The sequence below is a fragment of the Micromonas pusilla genome, assembly GCF_000151265.4.
Source record: "Micromonas pusilla CCMP1545 genomic scaffold MICPUCscaffold_8, whole genome shotgun sequence".
Classification (NCBI taxonomy): Eukaryota; Viridiplantae; Chlorophyta; class Mamiellophyceae; order Mamiellales; family Mamiellaceae; genus Micromonas; species Micromonas pusilla.
Genome location: NW_003315889.1, coordinates 433,667 through 451,556, shown reverse-complemented (window position 1 = coordinate 451,556; position 17,890 = coordinate 433,667). Strand labels below are relative to the sequence as shown.

The window sequence follows — 17,890 nt, the reverse complement described above, 5'->3', positions numbered from 1 at the left end:
CCGGCGACTGCGTTCGCGACTCGACTCGCTCGCGTCGACAATTTTCCGTTCACAACCGGCGGCGCGAGGGCAGGCGCGCGAGGGCGTCGAACGCGCAAACATGGGCGGCAAGAAGTCTAAGAAGGAGAAGAAACCGAAGAAGTCGTCGAAGCACAAGAAGAAGAAGTCCCGACGCCATGAGTCCTCGTCCTCGTCCTCGTCCTCGTCCTCGAGCGGCGACTCGGGATCCGAGGACAGCGAAGATCTGAAGCGCGCGCGCGCGCAGAAGATGGCGAAGAAGCTCGCGTCGCGCCTGAAACAAGGCGAGATCGCCGGGTACACGGACGCGGAGAATCCGTTCGGGGACGCGAATCTCACGGAGCGGTTCGTGTGGCACAAGAGGATCGAGAAGAGCATCATGAAGGGCGTGGACGTCAAGGAGCTCGGCGTCAAGGCGGAGCGAGAGCGGCACAAGGAGCGACTGAAAGAGATCGAGAAGGTGAAGCTTCAGAGAGAGGCCAGGGACCGGGAGAAGATGGAGAAGGAAGAGGAGCGCGAGATCATGCAGCGAGAGGAAGCGCTCATCGAGGCCGTGGAGTTGGAGAAGAAAGAGGAGGAGTTCCACCTGCTGCAGGCGAAGATGCGATCGGAGATTCGCGTCAAGGATGGCAGAGCGAGGGCGATCGATCTCGTGTCGAGAAACCTCCACGCCGTCCCCGGGAGCGGCGAGTTCGACGCGAGCGCGCACCCGCTCGCGATCTTCGACGGCCTGACGCTCCCGGAGATGAAGGAACTGAAGGACGACATCAAGACGTACTTGGAGCTGGACCACAAGGTGGACGAGCACCGATTCTTTTGGAGCAATCTGCTCGTCGTCGCCGACGACGAGCTCGCCGACGCGCAGCGACGCGAAGACGTCGAGCGCGCCGAGCGAAAGCGCGCGAGAGGGATCGACGTGTCCCGCGACATCGCAGATCAAGGCTTGCACGCGTCCGTGGAGGGCGACGTGAAGGACATGCTCGACGGAAAGGACACGAGGGAGCTCGAGGAGCTCGAGGGCGAGATCGAAGCGTCGTTGCGCGCGCCGGACGCGACGGAGATCGAGTACTGGCAAGCCGTGTTGAAGCGCATCGTCGTGCATAAAGCCCGGGTCACGGTCGGGAACATCGACGCCGCGCAGCGAGCCGCGCAGGCGGCGGCGGCGCCGAGGGAGGTGCCGCCGCCGCCGAGGGGCGGCGCGGGCGCGGACGCGGGTGACGCGGGGGCGGGGGCGGAGTCGGACGACGAGGATCTCCTCGGCGCGGATTTCGGTCGCGTCGCCGCCGCGGGCGGCGCCGGCCCCGGGGACGCGTCCGAGGACGACGGCGACGGCGACGGCGACGGCGACGGCGGGTTCTCCCCGCGCGCGATGTCCCCGGAGCCGATGTCCCCGCGCGGAGAAACCCCGCCCGAGGGGACCCCGGACCGGAGCTTCTCCCCCGAGGCGATCCGCGCGAGGGAGGACGAGCCGGAGTACTTGGAGGTGGTGGACGAGAAGGAAGACCACGCGATGTTGCAACGTCTGCGCGCGGAAGAGAGGGCGAAGAAGCTCGGGCGGTTCGCGGACGTCGCCGGCGCGGGCGCGTACAAAGAGCGGAACAAAGAGCGCGACACGTTCAACGCGTACAAAGAAGGTCAAGCGGCCAGGGGCGGGGAGGGCGGCGTGATTCAACTCCCCGCGGAGGACCCGGCGGATCTCGACGCGGACGACCAGGAGAAGATACAACGTGTAGAGGAAGAAGCCGCGAGGAAGTCCAGGGCGCTCGCGGAGAGGATGATGGGCGACGGCGGCGGCGCGGAAGTCGCGTTCGCGGGCGAGACGCCGTTGGAGTCGCAAGTGTACTGGTGGCACGATAAGTACCGACCGCGGAAGCCGAAGTACTTCAACCGCGTGCACACCGGCTACGAGTGGAACAAGTACAACCAGACGCACTACGACCACGATAACCCGCCGCCGAAGACGGTCCAGGGGTACAAGTTCAACCTCTTCTACCCGGACCTCATCGACAAGACCAAAGCGCCGACGTACACGATCATGCCGGACGGGAGCAAGCACGGGGAGACGTGTATTCTTCGGATACACGCGGGGCCGCCGTACGAAGACATCGCGTTTAAGATCGTGAACAAGGAGTGGGAGTACAGTAACAAGAAAGGGTTCCGATGCTCGTTCGAGCGCGGGATCTTTCACCTGTACATCAACTTCAAACGCGCGAGGTACAGGCGTTAGGTTTACAGCAGAGCACAGCACGGCGAGGGAGGGAGAGCGGGAGTCGCGCGACGAATGGTTTTGTTTTACAACGCGAGTATCCTATCCTCCACCCACCTCGAGTTTCCCCTCCCAGCCGCGCGTCGACCGATCGCGGCGCGCGTCGCGATCGCGCGCTCATTTCTCCGCGGCGTCGAGCCTCTTCTGCGCCTCAACCTTCGCCCACTCCGTGCTCGACGTGTTCGGCTTGTTGTTCAACCCCAGAACCAGCATCACGGTCACGGTCCCGAACGCGAGGTACCACGGCGCCTCCCAGCTCTCCCACTTCCTGCTCTGTCCGGGCGGGGGCGGGGTCTCGTTGAACAAACGGCCGTTCACGTGGCCCTCCGGCTGCGCGCCCTCCGCCCAGAACCCCCCGGGCGGACCCGCGCCCATCTTCCGCGTCTGCGTCCGCTGCGCCCCTCTGAGCGTCCGCGACGCGATCGTTCGAAGCGCGCTCTGCATGCTCATCACGCTCGTCGTCTCCGTACCCTAATTAATTTCGTTCTCTCGCGAGCGAGCGGATCTCGCGCTGAGCGTCCGCGCGATCGAGTCGACCTCTCGCGTTCGCGTGGACGTCGACGGCGTGTGGCGTCGAGTGGGAGAACCCGGCGCGCGGTTTCGCGTGCGTGACGCGATCCCCGTGCGCGTGCGCGTGTGAGGATCGCGCCCGCCGGGAACGGGAAAGAAAGAGAAGCCCTCGCTCGAGTCCGTACTGTAGTCCGCCCGCGTCCGATTTATTTTCCCATGGAGTGTTTGAAGTGTCGTCAGTGCCCCCGCGCGCGACGCCCCGCGGATCCGCGCGACGATGGCGCTCGCGCCCGGGCTCGCGCGCAAGGTCAAGAAGGTCCTCGAGACGCGCGCGGACTCCCCCGAGATCGTCGCGTGCCTCCGAGGCCTCTCCGAGTTCTACACCGAGAACACCCCGGAGGCGAGGCGCGGGCTGCGACTCAGCATCGAGCGTCGCGGCCTGGACGTGAACAGGGAGTTCCTAGACGCGAGCTCGAACGCGCGCGATGCGCTGTCCGAGGTGGACGCGCAGCTGGACGGCCTCCTCGCCGGGTGCCAGAGGATCTCGAGCGCGCTCGACAGCAGCCGCGCGAGGACGCGCGTGCTGCTCCGAGAGACGAGCAGGCTCGCGGAAGAGAAGCGCGCGATCGAGGAGCGGAAGCGAACGATCAAGACGTTCTCGGTCGACTTCCAACTCAAAGACGAGGAGATCGCGCTCTTGAAGAGCGACGACGTCACCGGCGCGTTCTTCGACGCGCTCGCGAGGGTGCAAGAGATTCACGCCAACTGCCGCGCGCTCCTGCGGACGCGGCATCAGCGCGCGGGGATGGAGCTGATGGATCAGATGGCGTCGCATCAGGAAGCCGCGCACGAGAGGCTGTGCCGCTGGGTCCAAGGCGAGTGCGCCGCGCTCGCGGAGGACGACGCCGGGGAGGTCCCGGAGCTGCTCTCGCGCGCGATGAGCGCGCTCAGGGCGCGGCCGGTGCTGCACAAGTACTGCGTCGAGGAGGTGTCGCGGACGCGGCACAACGCGCTGTTCCGGCGGTTCATCAACGCGTTGACGAGGGGCGGGCCGGGGGGGATCCCGGTGCCGATTGAAACGCACGCGCCTGATCCGTTACGTTACGTAGGCGACATGCTAGGATGGCTGCATCAGGCCACCGCGGGGGAGAAGGAGCTCGTGGACGCGCTGTTGTTAGCGGAGACGCCGCGCGAAGGAGGCGGCGACGGCGCGGAGACTGGCGGCGGCGACGGACCAAACGCGGCGTCGCCGAACGCGCCGAGCACGCCCACGCCGCCCGAGGACGAGGACGACGAGCTCGCGGACCCGGCGAAGGTCCTCGACCGCATCCTCGACGGCGTGTGCCGGCCGTTCAAGGTCCGCGTCGAGCAGGTCCTATCGTCCACGCCGCCGGCGCTCGTCGCGTTTAAGCTCGGGAACCTCCTGACGTTTTACCGCGGCGTGATGGTAAAGATAATCGGCGCCGACGCCGGGCTCGCGGCGACGATCGACGAGTGCGGCTCCTCCGCGAAGATGACGTTCGAGTCTATGATACAAAAAGACGCCGACGCGCTCAGGGCGTCGCCGCCGGTGCCGACGGAAACGCTCGCCGCGCCCGCCGCGGTGACGGAAGCGGCGAACAAAGCCGCGGAGTTGCTCACCGCGCTGTCGTCCACGTTCGACGACGGCGCGCGGGGCGCGGACGGCGCGGAAGCGGACGCGTCCACCGCGGACGTGCTATCTGCCGTGATCGACCCGGTGATCGACGCGTGCGATAGAAGCGCGGATATGATCGAAGCGCAGGTGAAGCGTCACCGGGACGCGGTCGCGGCGACCGGGACGGAGCTCGCACCGTTGCCGACCGCGCACGCGAAGAGGTGGGCGAAGGAGGCGTACTCGATCAACTGCGCGCACGCGGTCGCGCAGGTGTTGACGCCGTTCCCGCGCGCGACGTCGCTCGTGGAGAAGCTCACGAGCAAGATCGCGGCGCTCACGAGGAAAGCGGCGGAGGACGAGTCCACGCGAGTGTTGCACTCCGCCGGCCTCGCGGAGATTCGCGAGCTCATGTCGCTGTACCAACAACAGAGCGGCGGCGGCGGCGGCGCGGGGGGGAGCGCGCAAACGCAAGTCATGGCGAGAGACCCCGCGCTCGCGCTAGACGCCGTCGGGCGCGCGCTCGACGCGCTCGTGGACGCCGTGAGCGAGACGACGGCGCCGATTCCAAATTTCGACGAGATCAAGGCGCCGAGGATCCGCGCCGACGCGCGCGCGGCGTTCGCGTCCGCGGTGACGGAGGCGTACACGCTCGTGTACATGGCGCTGCTGGATCCGAACAACGGGTACGGACGGAACGCGATCGACGCGATGAAGCACGGGCCGAACGCGCTCTCGACGGTGTTGGGAGGCCTGTACTAGTAGAGTATCATAGAACGAGGCGAACGTCGCGAATTAATTAGGAGCAGCGTCCGCGGCTTTGTTACGACGGACGAAGCGCGATCGACTAAGCTCAACTCAGCGCGTCGAGCTGCTGCTTCACGACCCCGATTCTCTCCGCGACCACCTTCCTCGCGGTCGCGATCTTCAAGAGCTCGTCGCGATCGTCTCGCTTGCCGAGCACCGGGGTGATCTCCGTCTCCGGCGCCTTCTTGGGCTTGTGCCCTTCGATCCTCTTCGCGAACTCCTCCCTCGGTTCGTGGAAGACGATCTCCTCGTACTTCTCCTTCACCACCGGCTTCTTCGCCGCCTTGCTCTCCGCCTTGCCCTTCTCCGTGTCTTCTAAATACAGCTTCAGAGGCGCGGAGAGCTCTAACGGTTTCTCCCCCGCGTCCGAGGCGAAGTGCACGGTGACGCCGATCTCGAACTCGCCCCATCCCGTCTCCGTGACCTCGTACGGCGGCTTCTCTAACACCCGCACCGGCTCTTTAAACGACGGGTGGAGGTTGAACACGACCTTCTCGATGCAGTGCGACAGGTCCTCGTGCTCCGCGCCTCGAAGGTACACCGTCCACTTGTGCGAGTGGTACTCGTCCGCTTTTTTCCCGAGCCAGTACGCGCACGTGCCGTAACATATCGGGACGACGAGCTCTTTGCCTTTAACCCGCGACGGATCGTCGGGGATGGGTTCCGCCGCGGGTGGCGTCTCGCCGGGGGCGGCGGTCTCCATCGGGGACTCCGCCATCGCGCCGCGTGAAGTGCGATCGACGAGAGGGCGGGAACGATCCATCTCATCTAGGGCAATTCCCGCGGGATCGAATTTTGAGTTTGACGAGATTCTGAGCGACATTTTTATCGCTCGCCGCGCGCGGGCGTCCGTCGGTCGAGCGTTCGCGACAACTTGTGTTCGTATTCACAACCCTCAGCTCGCGCCTCACGCGCTCTCGTAGCTCCCGTCGTCGTCCGCGTACTCCTCCCCGTCGTCGCCCTCCTCGAACCCGTGCTCCCCGAACGCCACCTCCTGGATCCACCGTTCCCTCGAGAGATGCTCGAGCACCTTGCACAGGAAATCCGTCAGCTCCGCGTACGTCACCTCCCCGTCCTCGTTCTCGTCCACGGCGCTCACGAGCGCGTTGATCTCCCCGGGCTTCAAATCCAGCGAGTTCGCGCCGAGGTCGCTCAAGATGTCGTACACCTGGTCCCGGTCCAGCGCGCCTCTGCCCTCGACGTCCGCGTCTTGAAACGCCAACGCGATGAGCTCTCTCACGTCGTCGCGGTCGGATTGGTGCAACACGTGCGCGCCCTCCGTGTTCGACAGCTTCGCGATCGCGTTCACCCTCTGCGCCTGCGACGCGGTGTCGACCATGGAGTAGATCATCCGCGCCGCGCTCGGGGCGAAGATCTCGTAGTCGACCTCGTCGTTTTCGATCGTCGTCGCCTCGGACATGATCGCCGTGATCTGAAGCTTGGACAGCCCGAGGAACTCCGCGCTGAGATCGACGAGCGCTTGCTTCACGAGGTTGCGATGCATCTTCCCGAGCGGCTCGTCCTTGCCGCCGATCGTGGTCTCCTTCCTCTGGAACTCTTCGATGAGCGCCATCGTGAGCGCGTCCGCGGACTCGAGCGCGGCTTCCGCGAGGACGTCGTCTTTAAACCTCTCCACGAGAATGTCGAAACACAACGGCGCGAACTCAGAGTACGACACCAAACCGTCGTCGTCCACGTCCACGTCGCTCAACAGCAGGTTGATCTCTTTCCGCGTCAGCCCGAGCTCCGCGGAGTGCAGACACTTCGAGAACTCCTTCCTGTCCAGAGTCCCGTTCCCGTCCGCGTCCGCGTCTGAAAAGATTCGCTCCATCATCTCCTCGAGCTCCTCCCTGGGCATCCCGTGCAGGAGGTGGTACTGCACCTGCTCCCTTGCATCGTCCTCTTCCTCTTCTTTCATCTCGCGCGCCACCTCTTTCGCTCTCATGTTGCTCACGATCTCGGTCATGATCGGAACGAACTCGGTGTACTCCAAGACGCCGTCGTCGTTTTCATCCGCCTCAGAGAGAAGACGCCGCGCGTCCTTCTTCGAGAGGCCCATCTCCGTCCCGGTCAAGAGGGCTTTGAACTCCTTTCGGTCCAAGTACCCGCTCCCGTCCGTGTCGTACTTCATGAACTGATCCATGATGAACTCGCTGAGCTCGTCGTCGGTCATGTCGTACAGCGTCCTCCTCGGGGTGTAATCTTCCTCGGAATCGCCCGCGTCCGTGTCCCCGTCCCCGCGCGCGGCGGCCGCGTTCTTCTCCGAGAGCTCGGCGAAGTAGTCCGCGCCGAACTCGTAGATGTTCTCCGGCTGCGATCGAAGGATCTGCGCGTTCGTCGAGGGAAGGGAGGGCGTGAGGCGTCAGGCCGCGATCGATCGCGGGGAAGGGGGTCAATTACACGCCCAAATGCGGTTGGAGGCGGGCTAAAACGGGGCATCGCGGATTCGCACCTCGCGCGTGAACGCCTTGAGGATCTGGGGGAACCCATCGGGGATGCTGAACGCTTTCTGGTACCGCGCCGCCATCTTCAGAAGAGACGGTCGTGCCGGGACGCGTGCGGCGTCGCGCGGGTCGGTCTGGCGCGCGCTCCGATTCGAAGCGCGTTCGGTGGTGGATGGCGCGCAGCGAGAGAGGTCATCAGTGAGCTCGCGCTGCTCGCGACTCTCGACTGCCGCGCGACCCGGACACGTCGGTTCGCGTCATCTTATCTCTCACACGGCAAGCACACGGACACACATCCACGCGATGATGCTGAGCCTCTCCGCGTCCTCCTCCACCGCGAGCGCGACCTGCGCGGCGCGACGACGCACCGCGCGCTCGGCGTCCTCCTCGCTCCGATGCCGCGCGTCCGCGTCCTCCCCGCCCGCGACGACGACGACGACGACGACGCCGACGAGAGAAGAGATCAAGATGCGGCTCCTGCGACTGAGCGCGCTCACCGATCGAGGCCAGCTGCTGTTCCAGCAGGCGGCGTACGCGCCCCTGGACGAGTACAACCGCGATCACAGGGACGAGATCTTAGAGGCTGTGGACGCGCTCGTGAAGACGAGGACGCCGAACGCGTTCATCTCCGCCGACCGCCCCGGGTGCCCGGTCGAGGACGTGAACCTGTTGAACGGCGAGTGGGAGTGCGTGCTCGCGACGAAGCAGCTGTTCCGCTCGTCCCCGTTCTTCATGGCGATCCAAGACGCGTTCGGGGACAACATGTTCGGGGATAAGAAATCCAGCGAAGTGTTCTTCCGCCTGCACGAGCTGCAGGTGAAGTCCTGGGGCGCGTCCACGGTGGGACGCGTCGCGCAGAAGATCGACGTCGCCGGCGGCGCCGGCGGCACGATGGAGAGCTACTTCGACACGATCCTCTTCGCGCTGACGGTGATTCCCATCCTGGGGTGGTTCAAACTCCTGCCGACGTTCGGCGGGAGGATTATATCCTTCGCGGAGAAGGTGAACGTCGACGCGAGCACCGGGGAGGTGTCGTTGGAGCTCGTGAAGACGCGCGTGGAGGAGTGCAGAGGGATACCGCGGCCGTGGCCCGTCTTGCTTCCGAACCTCTTGCTCGACCGCGACTACCCCGTCGGCGCGGTGTGGCGATTGCTGCCGTGGAACAAAGGTCGAGCGCCGACCGCGAGCACGTTCGTGAGGTACGTGGACGAGGACTTTCGGATCATGGCGGACCGCGATGGCGAGGTGTTCGTGTACTGCCGCGTGAAATAAAATTTCTTTTTCGACGAAATCCGTCATGTCCCCGGATGACGAAAAGCGCACTGCAAGCATTCTGTTCGTCACTTCGAGACACGCCGACGTCGCGCGCGTCGTCTCCACCGCACGCCGACCGTCATGTCCTCCTCCGCCGCATCGCGCGTCGTCGCGTCGATGACCGCGTCCTCCTCCTCCTCCGCGTCGTCGTCCTCGGCCGCGGACCGCCTGCGCGCGGGACGCTCGAGATTCATCATTTCGTCGACGTCGACGACCCTGCCCTCCGAATCGTTCCGGCGGCGGCGCGAGACGCGCGCGTCCTCCGTCGCGACGACGACGACCGCGCGCCTGCGCCCCGGGCGACAGGGCGTGCAGCGGATCTACCGCATGACCTCGGAGAAGAGCAACATCGACGTGTACGAGTACCTCGAAGCGCTCGGCGTCCCGCGCGTGAACGCGCTGCGCGTCCAGAGCGAAGCGTCGGAGTGGTTCGAGTACGAAAACGCAAAGCGAGGCGGCGCCGCGGACGCGCCGTTCGGCGTGGAGGAGATGTCCGCAGTCGTCGCGTTCTTAGAGTCCAAGGGCGTCAGCGCCGCGGACGTCGGGAAGCTCGTGAACGCGCACCCGGCGACGCTGGCGTACAGCGTGGAAGGACGATTGCGGCCGCTGTTTGAGTATCTCGGCGAGCTCGGCCTCGACGCGGACGCCGTTGTCGCCGCGGTGTCGAGACGGCCGAACATGCTCGGGCTGGACCCGAACGAAAACATGCGGAAGATGGTGGATTACTTGGTATCGAACGGGGAGACGCAGGAGCAAGCGCTGGAGTACCTCCTGAAGACGTTGTAGGCGTTCGGTCGTCGGCGGACGACGGACGAACGGAGGGACGGACGAACGGAGGCACGACTCGCGCGGGCGTACGCGTTAGGTTCGGCCGGTTTGTTACTAACGAAACGCCACGCGTGACCGCCCCTCTGTTATCTTCGTCTTCACTCTCACCGCCCCTAAACTTCCTCCGCGTCGAGCTCCGCGGCGATCTCTTTCACGAGCTTCTCGCGGTACTCCTGGAAGTCGCCGTCGAACTTCTCCACGGTGCCCTCGTCCACGACCCAAATCTCAGACGTCTCCGCGTCCAACACCTTGGAACAAATGTGCGCGTCGTGCGTGATGAGGACGACGCCGCCGTCGAACTCGTCCAGCGCTGTCCCGAGCGCGTCGATGGACTGCATGTCCAGGTGGTTCGTCGGCTCGTCCATGAGCAGAATGTGCGGGTTCGAGAGCTGAATCGCGGTGAACACGACCCGCGCCTTTTGCCCTCCCGAGAGTTTCACGATGGGCGTGAGGTGGTTGTGTCCGGGAAGACCAAACTTCCCGAGCTTCGCGCGGATCTCCTCGGGCTTGTACGACCCGCCCTCGGGCTTGAGGTACGACCGCAGGAGGTACTGCACCGGGTTTTCGTCCATGGAGAGAACGTCCACGAAGTGCTGCGAGTACCGACCGATTCGAAGCTTGTGCGACCGCCGCGAGTCGCCCTTCGTCGGCTCGAGGTCGCCCGCGAGGAGGTTCATGAGCGTCGACTTCCCCGCGCCGTTCGGGCCGATGATCCCGACCCTGGTCCCCATGTCGATCCCGAGGTTCAAGTTCTCGAGCGCGAACCCCTCGAGTTTCGGGTACTTGAAGTGGCAGTCCGTCAAGGACATCAACGGCGGCGGGAGCTCCGTCGGCGTCGGGAAGTGGAACTCCACCTCGTAGTCCGTCCACTTCCTCGGCGCCGCGGACTCGCCTCTGCCGTCGTCCTCCGCGTCGTCCATCATCCCCTTGTTCCCCTTCTTCTGCTGCTTCTTCTCCGCGTCCTTCTTCGCCTGGTTCTTGACGTCCGCCTGTTTCCCTTTCGCCTGCCCGCCCTTCGCAGCTTTCGCTTGCTTGATCTGCTTCTCGTACTTCTCGAACGCCTTGTTCGCCTCTCTGCGTCGCTGCTCGTACATCTCCTCGAACGACTCGAACGAGCCGCGGTACTGCGACAGCTTCTGGTCGTGCAGGTGGATGATGTCCGTGGAGACGGAGTTTAAGAAATCCCGATCGTGCGACACGACGAGGAGCGTCTTTTTCCACCGCATCAAGTACTCCTCGAGCCAGATGACCGCTCTCAAGTCGAGGTGGTTCGTCGGCTCGTCGAGCAACAAACACGTCGGCTCGATGAACAGCGCCCTCGCGAGCGAGATGCGCATCCTCCACCCGCCGGAGAAGGACTTGGTCGTGTTGTGCATGCTGAACCGCTCGGGCCCGCTGTTGCCGTCCTTTCTCGGCACCGTGAACCCTAAACCGTGGAGAATCTTCGACGCTCTCGCCTCCGCGGTCGCGTCGCCCTTCTCGTCGAGTCGCTCGTACGTCTTGTTCAGCTGGTCGCTCAGGTCGAAGTTATCCTCGTTGATCTCCCCGGCTTCCTCGAGCGCGGCTTTCACCGCGAGCGCGCCGCGCATGCCGTTGCCGCTCTCCGCGTCCTCGCTGACTTTGCACGCCGCGAGCGCGCGCGCGAGCGCGTCCTCGCGCGTCTTGTGCCCCTCCTCGCCGCCCATCTCCTCCCCTCGCGCGACCGCCTCCATCGCGGACTCGAGCTCCATCTTCCGTTTACGCAAGTTGGCGAGCTCCACGTCCGCGGCGACGACGGATTCCAACGCCGTGCGATCGTCGCCCACCACCTCCTGCTCGACGAGCAAGATGTCGATGAAGTCCGGCACCGGGAGTTTCCTTCGCGCGAGGAGCTTCATGATCGTCGTCTTCCCCATCCCGTTCGGACCGACGAGGCCGTACCTGCGCCCGTGCACGATCGTCAGGTCGGTGTTGACGAGAAGCTCCTTCCCGCGCGCGCTGACGGAGAAACCGTCGATCTTGATGTCCTTCGTGTTGGCCATCTGCTCCCTCTGCTCGTCGCTCATGATGGCGGTTCGCACGGTGAACGCGTCGTCGTCCTCCGCCATCGCTTGCTCCTTCGCGAGCGCTTCCTTGCGCGCGGCCTCGAGCTCTTTCGCTCTCGCTTTCCGCTCCTCCTTCTCCGTCTTGCCGCCGAGGACGATCGTCTTCTCCTCGCGCTCGATCGCCTCGCCCTCGTCGCCGCTGCCTTCCGAGGACGGGAGGTCCATGCCGTCCATGTACCCGGCGTCGGCTTTGCGGCCTTTCAGGACCGGCGGAGGGCGCCCGGGCGGAGGACCGCGCGGCGCTTGCTTCGTCGGCTTCGCATCGGCCGCCGCTTTCTTCGCCTCTTTCTTCGCTTTACGCGCGGCGCGCTCCTCCGGGGTCTCGTCGCGGTCCTTCTTGTCCTTCTTCTCGGACTTCTTCTCCTTCTTCTCCTTCTCCTTCCTCGCCGCGCGCTCTTCGGGGGTCTCGTCCTTCTTACCCATCGTGGGCGCGCGCCGTCTTGTGCGAGGAGAGATCTCCGCCGCAAATCAAAAACCCTTTGAGCTCGGATCCGCCGACGAAGCGCGAAGTCGGCACAAGATTTCGCGCGCCGTCGCGGTCGTCGTGGCCATGGAGCCGCCGCACGCGGCGACGTTGGACCTCATCCGCGACGCGCGGACGCGGATCGAGCCGTACGCGAAAGTCACCCCGGTGCACACGTGCTCGACGATCGACCACCTCGTCGCGTTCGACGCGGGCGGTCCCGTGGAAGTGTCCTTCAAGTGCGAGACGTTTCAGAAGGGCGGGGCGTTCAAGTACCGAGGCGCGATGAACGCGGTGCTGCAGCTCACGGAGGACCAGCGCGCGCGCGGGGTCGTGACGCACAGCAGCGGGAACCACGCGGGCGCGCTCGCGCTCGCGGCTCGGACGATCGGCATCCCCGCGCACATCGTCGTCCCGGAGGGCGCGCCCGCGTGCAAACTCGACGCGATTCACGAGTACGGGGGGATCATGACCCGTTGCAAGGCTACCGTGCCGGACCGCGAGGCGACGGCGGGGCGGATACAGCGCGAGACGGGCGCGACGTTGATACCGCCGTACGACCACTCGCACGTGATATGCGGCCAGGGCACGATCGGATTGGAGTTCATGGAGCAAGTCCCGGGCCTGGACGTCGTCTTGGTCCCCGTCAGCGGCGGAGGGATGATCGCCGGCGTCGCCGCCGCGGTGAAGGGAATCAACGAGAACTGCGCGGTCGTCGCCGCGGAGCCGTGCGGGGCGTCCACGACACCGCGCGCGGACGTCGCGGCGTCGAAAGCGCGGGGACGGCTCGTGTCCGACATGCCGCCGCCGGACACGATCGCGGACGGATTGCGGGCCAAGCTGGGCGCGCTGACGTGGCCGATCGTGAGGGACAAAGTCGACGGCGTCGTGACCGTGACCGAGCCGGAGATCGTGCGCGCGATGGCGCTGATTTACGAGCGGATGAAGCTCGTCGTCGAGCCGAGCGGTGCGGTCGGTCTAGCCGCGGCGTTGTCGGAGCAGTTCAAGGGGTTCTTACGCGCGCGCGAGAGCCCGGAGGCGACGGTTCGCGTCGGCGTCGTGTTGTGCGGAGGCAACGTGGACTTGGCGCCGCTCTGGGCGACGTACAAGGTGTGACGCGACGACGACACGCCGCGCGCGCGGTGATTAGTTGTACCCTCGCCTGTAACTTATGCAACGTGTAACAACTCGCAGATCGCAGATCGCACGCTGTGCTCTTCACGGCTCCGAGACGTCGTCCTCCGGCGCCGGCGGCGACAGAAACGGCGGCCGGTTCGTCTCCTCCCAGCGCGGCAACGGCGAGACGTCGTCCAAGTCCGCGCCTCGGCCTCTCCCGCCTCCGCTCTCCCCGGACAAGCCCGGGTGGGGAACGATCCCCGCCTTGATCGCGCGCACGTCCCCCGGGTCCGGCCACGCGAACGGCCACGCGCGCCACCTCGATTGACACAGTTGACACGCCCAGCTCGGATCGCCCTCGACGAGGTAGTCGCCGCCGAGGAGCACCTCGCTCCGTTTCAGCGCCGTCACGAGCGCCGGGGAGGGGAACCCGTACACGATCGGCATCACCTTACACGAGAGGCACTCCGGGCACGTCATGTCGCGCTCTTGTTCGTGCCTGCGCTTGTACGCCGCGCGCCAGTCCACGGTCGCGAACGCCGCGCGCTCCGTCGCCGCGCCCCTCTCCGCCGCCGCCGCCTCCGCGTCCCGCGGTTCCGGCCCGGCGCCGTCGAACCCCTCGCCGCCTCGGCGCACCACCCCGCTCCTCGCCGGGACCCCTCGACTCGCAACCCCCCTGCTCGCGACCCTCGCGGCGGCGTGAGCACCCCATCGACGCTCGTACTGCCGCCGCCACACGAGCGCGGACCGCGACGCGTCCCTCGCCGTCTTCGACGCGGCGGCGGCGGCGCAGACGTCCGACGGCGGGACGCGCGACAGCATCGTCTCCCAGACCAGCGGCGGCAGCGGCGGCGCGGAAGTCGACGCGTCGTCGTCGTCGTCTTCGTCGTCGCCGTCGTCTTCGTCGCCCTCCGCGCGCGATGCAAAGTCGGGGGCCCCCGTCGTCACGATGCCGCGCGGTTCAAAGTCCGCGGCGGCGCCGCCGGCGTCGAGCCTCTCCAACACCGCCGCTCTGAAATACCCGTTCACCGCCCAGTGCAGCTTCCCCCGCGCGCTCCTGAGGTGCGAGCGCAGCGTCTCGTTCGACGCGTACGGCCCCACCTTCTTTCGCGCGCTTCGCATGAGCCCGAGCTCGTTCTCCACGGGCGTGGACGCGTCCCGGGATTTCGCGCGCGCCATCGCGGCTCGTCCCCACAGCTCGTCGCCGCCGTCGTCCAGCGGGCCGCACCTGGCGTCGGGGACGAAGCCGTCGCGACCGCCGTCGCTCGCGCGGACGGACGCCGCGGCTCGAGCGCCGGGTGCGCTCCAGCCGTGCATCCCGCGATTCGCGCGCCGCCCTGCCGCCCTCGCGGGCGCGCGTCGAGGAGTGACATCAGATCCGCGAAGAATATCCGCGTCATCACACGACCAGACGTGATCGATCCTCGTTTTCGAAGCCGCCGAAGCGCGTGCGACGTCACAGAGCCGCGCGCGAGCACGACCGCGCGAAGATCGGGACGCGAGCCATGGCGTCGATCGCAACCTCCGCGCCCTCCGCGCGCGCGATGCTCCGAGCGAGCGCGCTGACGTCTCGCCGCGCGTCGTCGTCGTCGTCATCGCGCGCGCGCGTTGTTAGTGGACCGCGATCGTCCCCGACGCGTCGCGGCGCGACCGCCGCGTCCGCGTCCGCGGCCGGGGACGCCGGCGCCGCGCCCGAGTCGTTCGAAGGCGAGCTCATCGCGAACAACGCGGCGTCGCTGAACGGCAAGCTTCGAACGCTCGTCGTCGGCGTCGCGGACGAGCGCGGGGACGAGCTCTTGAACCATCGCCAGCGCACGTCCGGGACGCTGTTTAAACACGCTCGGTGGATCGACGCGTTCGAACTCCCGGGTCAGTACGTCACGATAACCGACGTGGACTCCGGAAAGGCGATCTCGAAGCCGATCTCGGTGAGCCCGTACAGAGCGCGGAGCACGGCGCCGAACTCGGACGTCAGCGTCGTGGAGCTTCTGCTCGACACCGGGAGCGACGACGGGGATGAAAACTTTTTCGCCGCCGCGCAACCGCCGATGCGTCTGCGCGTCTCCGCGGTGAAAGGCTGCGGGTTCGAGAACCCGCTTTTCCCGGAGTACTGCCTGAAGTCCGCGATCGAGCGCGGGCACGCGATCGTGTGCGTCGCCGGCGGACCGAGAGGGATGGGGCCGTTACGGAGCGTCATCGAGTGGCCGCCGGTGAGCTCGCACGCGGGGAAAAACCCAGTCACGCTGTTGTATTTACACGCGGGGGACTCGCAGAGCGCGGCGTACGTCAGCGAGTGGGATTCTTGGCGCGAGGGGGGAACGAAGGTCGTGACGTCGTACGACGATTTCGACGCCGGGTTGTTCGCGGTGAGGCAAGCGATCGCGGGCGGCGGCGGCGGGGGGGGGAACTTTGACCGCGTCGTCGGCGCGGATCCGAAAAAAACCACCGTGCTCATGGCCGGTCTCTCCGGCGACGAAGCGAGCGCGCTGCTGCAGATCTTCAGCACGAACAAGAAAGTTCCGAAGGAGCAGATCCTCGTCATGCCGGACTTTGCGCTGAAGAAGAAGAATACGTGAGAACGCGTGAGGCGGTGGTGTTAGGCTAAGAGGTGTATTTTCTTATGTTGCTTTTGCTGGAACGCAACCCCCCGCCGCGTAAGCTAGGCCCTACTACACCGACGCCGTGATCTCAGAATGAGAATAACCTTACTGTACTACGCCCTTTAAGCCCTGAATTAGCGTGAATTGACGGAGCTTAAAGGGTTGAACCCTTCGGGTTCATTTCACCCTTAACTCTGTCGCATCAACGCTAATTCAGGGCTTAAAGGGCGTAGTACTCGCCTATCAAAACCTAATTTAATAGGTGTTTTTGTATCAATTTTAGGGTTTTTATACAAGCCAAAAAAATGAAAATTGGAAACCTAAGTGAGGTCGCCTCAAAACGAAAAATAAGTCCAAAAATGCCGAACAACAAAAAAAATAAGCGAAACAAGCAGACGGCAGGGAAGGTTTGTGATGTGCCTTACTGCGTGAGGAAGGAGACGCCGACGATGATGTTTGACGACACCAATATTACCTGTATGAAGTGCGACCACTTCATCTGTAGCTGTTGTGTGGAGAAGAATTGGAAGGGAACTTGGACGCAGGAGGACTTCTACAAGCCGAAGTATGAACTGCCAGGTCTCAAGCACGAGCTTTGGAAATGTCCGTTTTGTCGGGCTACTTTTGACCGCTTTAGACCCGACGGAAGTGGTCTTGAGCCTGAATTGAAGACGATGACGATTGGGGAGTTCTTGGGTAGTTTATAGCTTTGTAATAAGACCAAAACCTTACGAAAATCACGGGAGTTCGGGGGCGTATCTGGAGCGTAGCGACCCAGACCTCTACAAATCTCCGTGAACCTCGCTGACGCAAATATCACGGAACTCTGTAGCACCTCTTTAAGCCCTGCGAAGTGTTTTTGAGCTGTTGAAAAACACCTCAAAAACACGGGAAAACCACCTAAATCGGGGGTCGCAAAACCAAAAATCGGGGGTTAGAAAATCACACGAAAATCATCTAATTTCGGGGGTTAAAATCGTCCAATTTGGGGGGTTAGAAAATCACACGAAAATCATCCAATTTGGGGGGTTAGAAAATCACACGAAAATCATCGAAAATCGGGGGTCTTCTGTGGGGCTTCTATACCTTCTGTGAGCCTTCTGTGAGACCCCATTTCATACCATCCACGAAACAAGCACGGAGGACGAGAGAAAGCCAGACCCAAATATCTATGTAGGGCTTTTTTGGTCTCTAAAGGGGGGGTCTGTTTTTGAGACAGGGGGGGAGACCGCCAGACCCTATGTTGGCTATGTTGGCTGTAGGGTATGTTTTTTTTTTCTTTCTCACACTCCTAATCCGTTCTCTCTCTCCCTCCTTTACGGATTACACTATTTATATAAAAGGGAGAAAAGAGTATACATTATATACATAGTCAACATAGGATATAGGAATGACGGAACTTTCTCGGTGTATAGTATTTTTCAAAGCCGTCAAAGACCATCATTTTTGGGTCTGCCTGGCCGATTCCCCGTGTTTTTGGTCTAGGGTCGCCTGACCCCCATTTTGCCCAAAAAATCGCCTGAAATCTGGAAATGACTGAACTTGACTGATCTCCCAAATTAGGAAAGCCCCGTAGTTTTCACTTACCCCCGCACACCGCCCAAGACGCGCGCTTGAAGTTGCGCCTCGGTCAAGTATCGTTTGAAAAAACGCGATGAATTATTTTGTTTGATCGATACATCGACCAACGCTGAAAGCAAAAAAGTTATTTTGACACCCTGGCTAGCTATCAAAGTGAAGATACACGTAGTCGTGAGAAAATCACACGAAAAGGAGGTTACACAATTTAACGCACGAACCCTAGTCG

At 64.0% G+C, this 17,890-nt stretch overlaps 12 protein-coding genes across 12 annotated transcripts; 7 read left to right on the top strand and 5 right to left on the bottom strand.

Moving 5' to 3' along the window:
- Positions 1-100: 100 nt before the first annotated feature.
- Positions 101-2,334, top strand: MICPUCDRAFT_60057 (uncharacterized protein; the record flags this gene model as incomplete). The annotated part of the gene is made up of 1 exon (XM_003060599.1): positions 101-2,334. The coding sequence occupies one exon, from the start codon at positions 101-103 to the stop codon at positions 2,243-2,245; it is 2,145 nt and encodes a 714-aa protein (XP_003060645.1). The 3' UTR covers positions 2,246-2,334.
- A 67-nt stretch (positions 2,335-2,401) lies between these two features.
- Positions 2,402-2,898, bottom strand: MICPUCDRAFT_60056 (uncharacterized protein; the record flags this gene model as incomplete). Its single annotated transcript, XM_003060301.1, has 1 exon — positions 2,402-2,898. Exon 1 carries the CDS (start codon positions 2,732-2,734, stop codon positions 2,402-2,404), a length of 333 nt encoding a protein of 110 aa, XP_003060347.1. The 5' UTR covers positions 2,735-2,898.
- Positions 2,899-3,051: 153 nt separating this feature from the next.
- Positions 3,052-5,273, top strand: MICPUCDRAFT_34570 (uncharacterized protein). The gene has a single exon (XM_003060598.1). It carries the CDS (start codon positions 3,072-3,074, stop codon positions 5,187-5,189), a length of 2,118 nt encoding a protein of 705 aa, XP_003060644.1. The 5' UTR covers positions 3,052-3,071; the 3' UTR covers positions 5,190-5,273.
- Positions 5,274-5,427: 154 nt separating this feature from the next.
- On the bottom strand, positions 5,428-5,874 carry MICPUCDRAFT_7691 (YEATS domain-containing protein; the record flags this gene model as incomplete). Its single annotated transcript, XM_003060300.1, has 1 exon — positions 5,428-5,874. A coding segment is annotated over one exon (447 nt), but the record flags the coding sequence as incomplete, so codon positions are not given.
- Positions 5,875-6,141: 267 nt separating this feature from the next.
- On the bottom strand, positions 6,142-7,761 carry RSP8 (flagellar radial spoke protein; the record flags this gene model as incomplete). The annotated part of the gene is made up of 2 exons (XM_003060299.1): positions 6,142-7,560; positions 7,687-7,761. The coding sequence occupies 2 exons, from the start codon at positions 7,759-7,761 to the stop codon at positions 6,142-6,144; spliced, it is 1,494 nt and encodes a 497-aa protein (XP_003060345.1).
- A 220-nt stretch (positions 7,762-7,981) lies between these two features.
- MICPUCDRAFT_60052 (uncharacterized protein) lies at positions 7,982-8,950 on the top strand (the record flags this gene model as incomplete). Its single annotated transcript, XM_003060597.1, has 1 exon — positions 7,982-8,950. One exon carries the CDS (start codon positions 7,982-7,984, stop codon positions 8,948-8,950), a length of 969 nt encoding a protein of 322 aa, XP_003060643.1.
- A 123-nt stretch (positions 8,951-9,073) lies between these two features.
- On the top strand, positions 9,074-9,778 carry MICPUCDRAFT_60051 (uncharacterized protein; the record flags this gene model as incomplete). The annotated part of the gene is made up of 1 exon (XM_003060596.1): positions 9,074-9,778. One exon carries the CDS (start codon positions 9,074-9,076, stop codon positions 9,776-9,778), a length of 705 nt encoding a protein of 234 aa, XP_003060642.1.
- Positions 9,779-9,933: 155 nt separating this feature from the next.
- Positions 9,934-12,327, bottom strand: MICPUCDRAFT_60050 (ABC transporter; the record flags this gene model as incomplete). The annotated part of the gene is made up of 1 exon (XM_003060298.1): positions 9,934-12,327. The coding sequence occupies one exon, from the start codon at positions 12,325-12,327 to the stop codon at positions 9,934-9,936; it is 2,394 nt and encodes a 797-aa protein (XP_003060344.1).
- A 127-nt stretch (positions 12,328-12,454) lies between these two features.
- Positions 12,455-13,552, top strand: MICPUCDRAFT_34565 (uncharacterized protein; the record flags this gene model as incomplete). The annotated part of the gene is made up of 1 exon (XM_003060595.1): positions 12,455-13,552. The coding sequence occupies one exon, from the start codon at positions 12,455-12,457 to the stop codon at positions 13,481-13,483; it is 1,029 nt and encodes a 342-aa protein (XP_003060641.1). The 3' UTR covers positions 13,484-13,552.
- A 33-nt stretch (positions 13,553-13,585) lies between these two features.
- MICPUCDRAFT_60048 (uncharacterized protein) lies at positions 13,586-14,800 on the bottom strand (the record flags this gene model as incomplete). The annotated part of the gene is made up of 1 exon (XM_003060297.1): positions 13,586-14,800. The coding sequence occupies one exon, from the start codon at positions 14,798-14,800 to the stop codon at positions 13,586-13,588; it is 1,215 nt and encodes a 404-aa protein (XP_003060343.1).
- A 188-nt stretch (positions 14,801-14,988) lies between these two features.
- Positions 14,989-16,059, top strand: MICPUCDRAFT_60047 (uncharacterized protein; the record flags this gene model as incomplete). The annotated part of the gene is made up of 1 exon (XM_003060594.1): positions 14,989-16,059. One exon carries the CDS (start codon positions 14,989-14,991, stop codon positions 16,057-16,059), a length of 1,071 nt encoding a protein of 356 aa, XP_003060640.1.
- A 383-nt stretch (positions 16,060-16,442) lies between these two features.
- On the top strand, positions 16,443-16,790 carry MICPUCDRAFT_60046 (uncharacterized protein; the record flags this gene model as incomplete). Its single annotated transcript, XM_003060593.1, has 1 exon — positions 16,443-16,790. One exon carries the CDS (start codon positions 16,443-16,445, stop codon positions 16,788-16,790), a length of 348 nt encoding a protein of 115 aa, XP_003060639.1.
- Between the last annotated feature and the right edge of the window lie 1,100 nt (positions 16,791-17,890).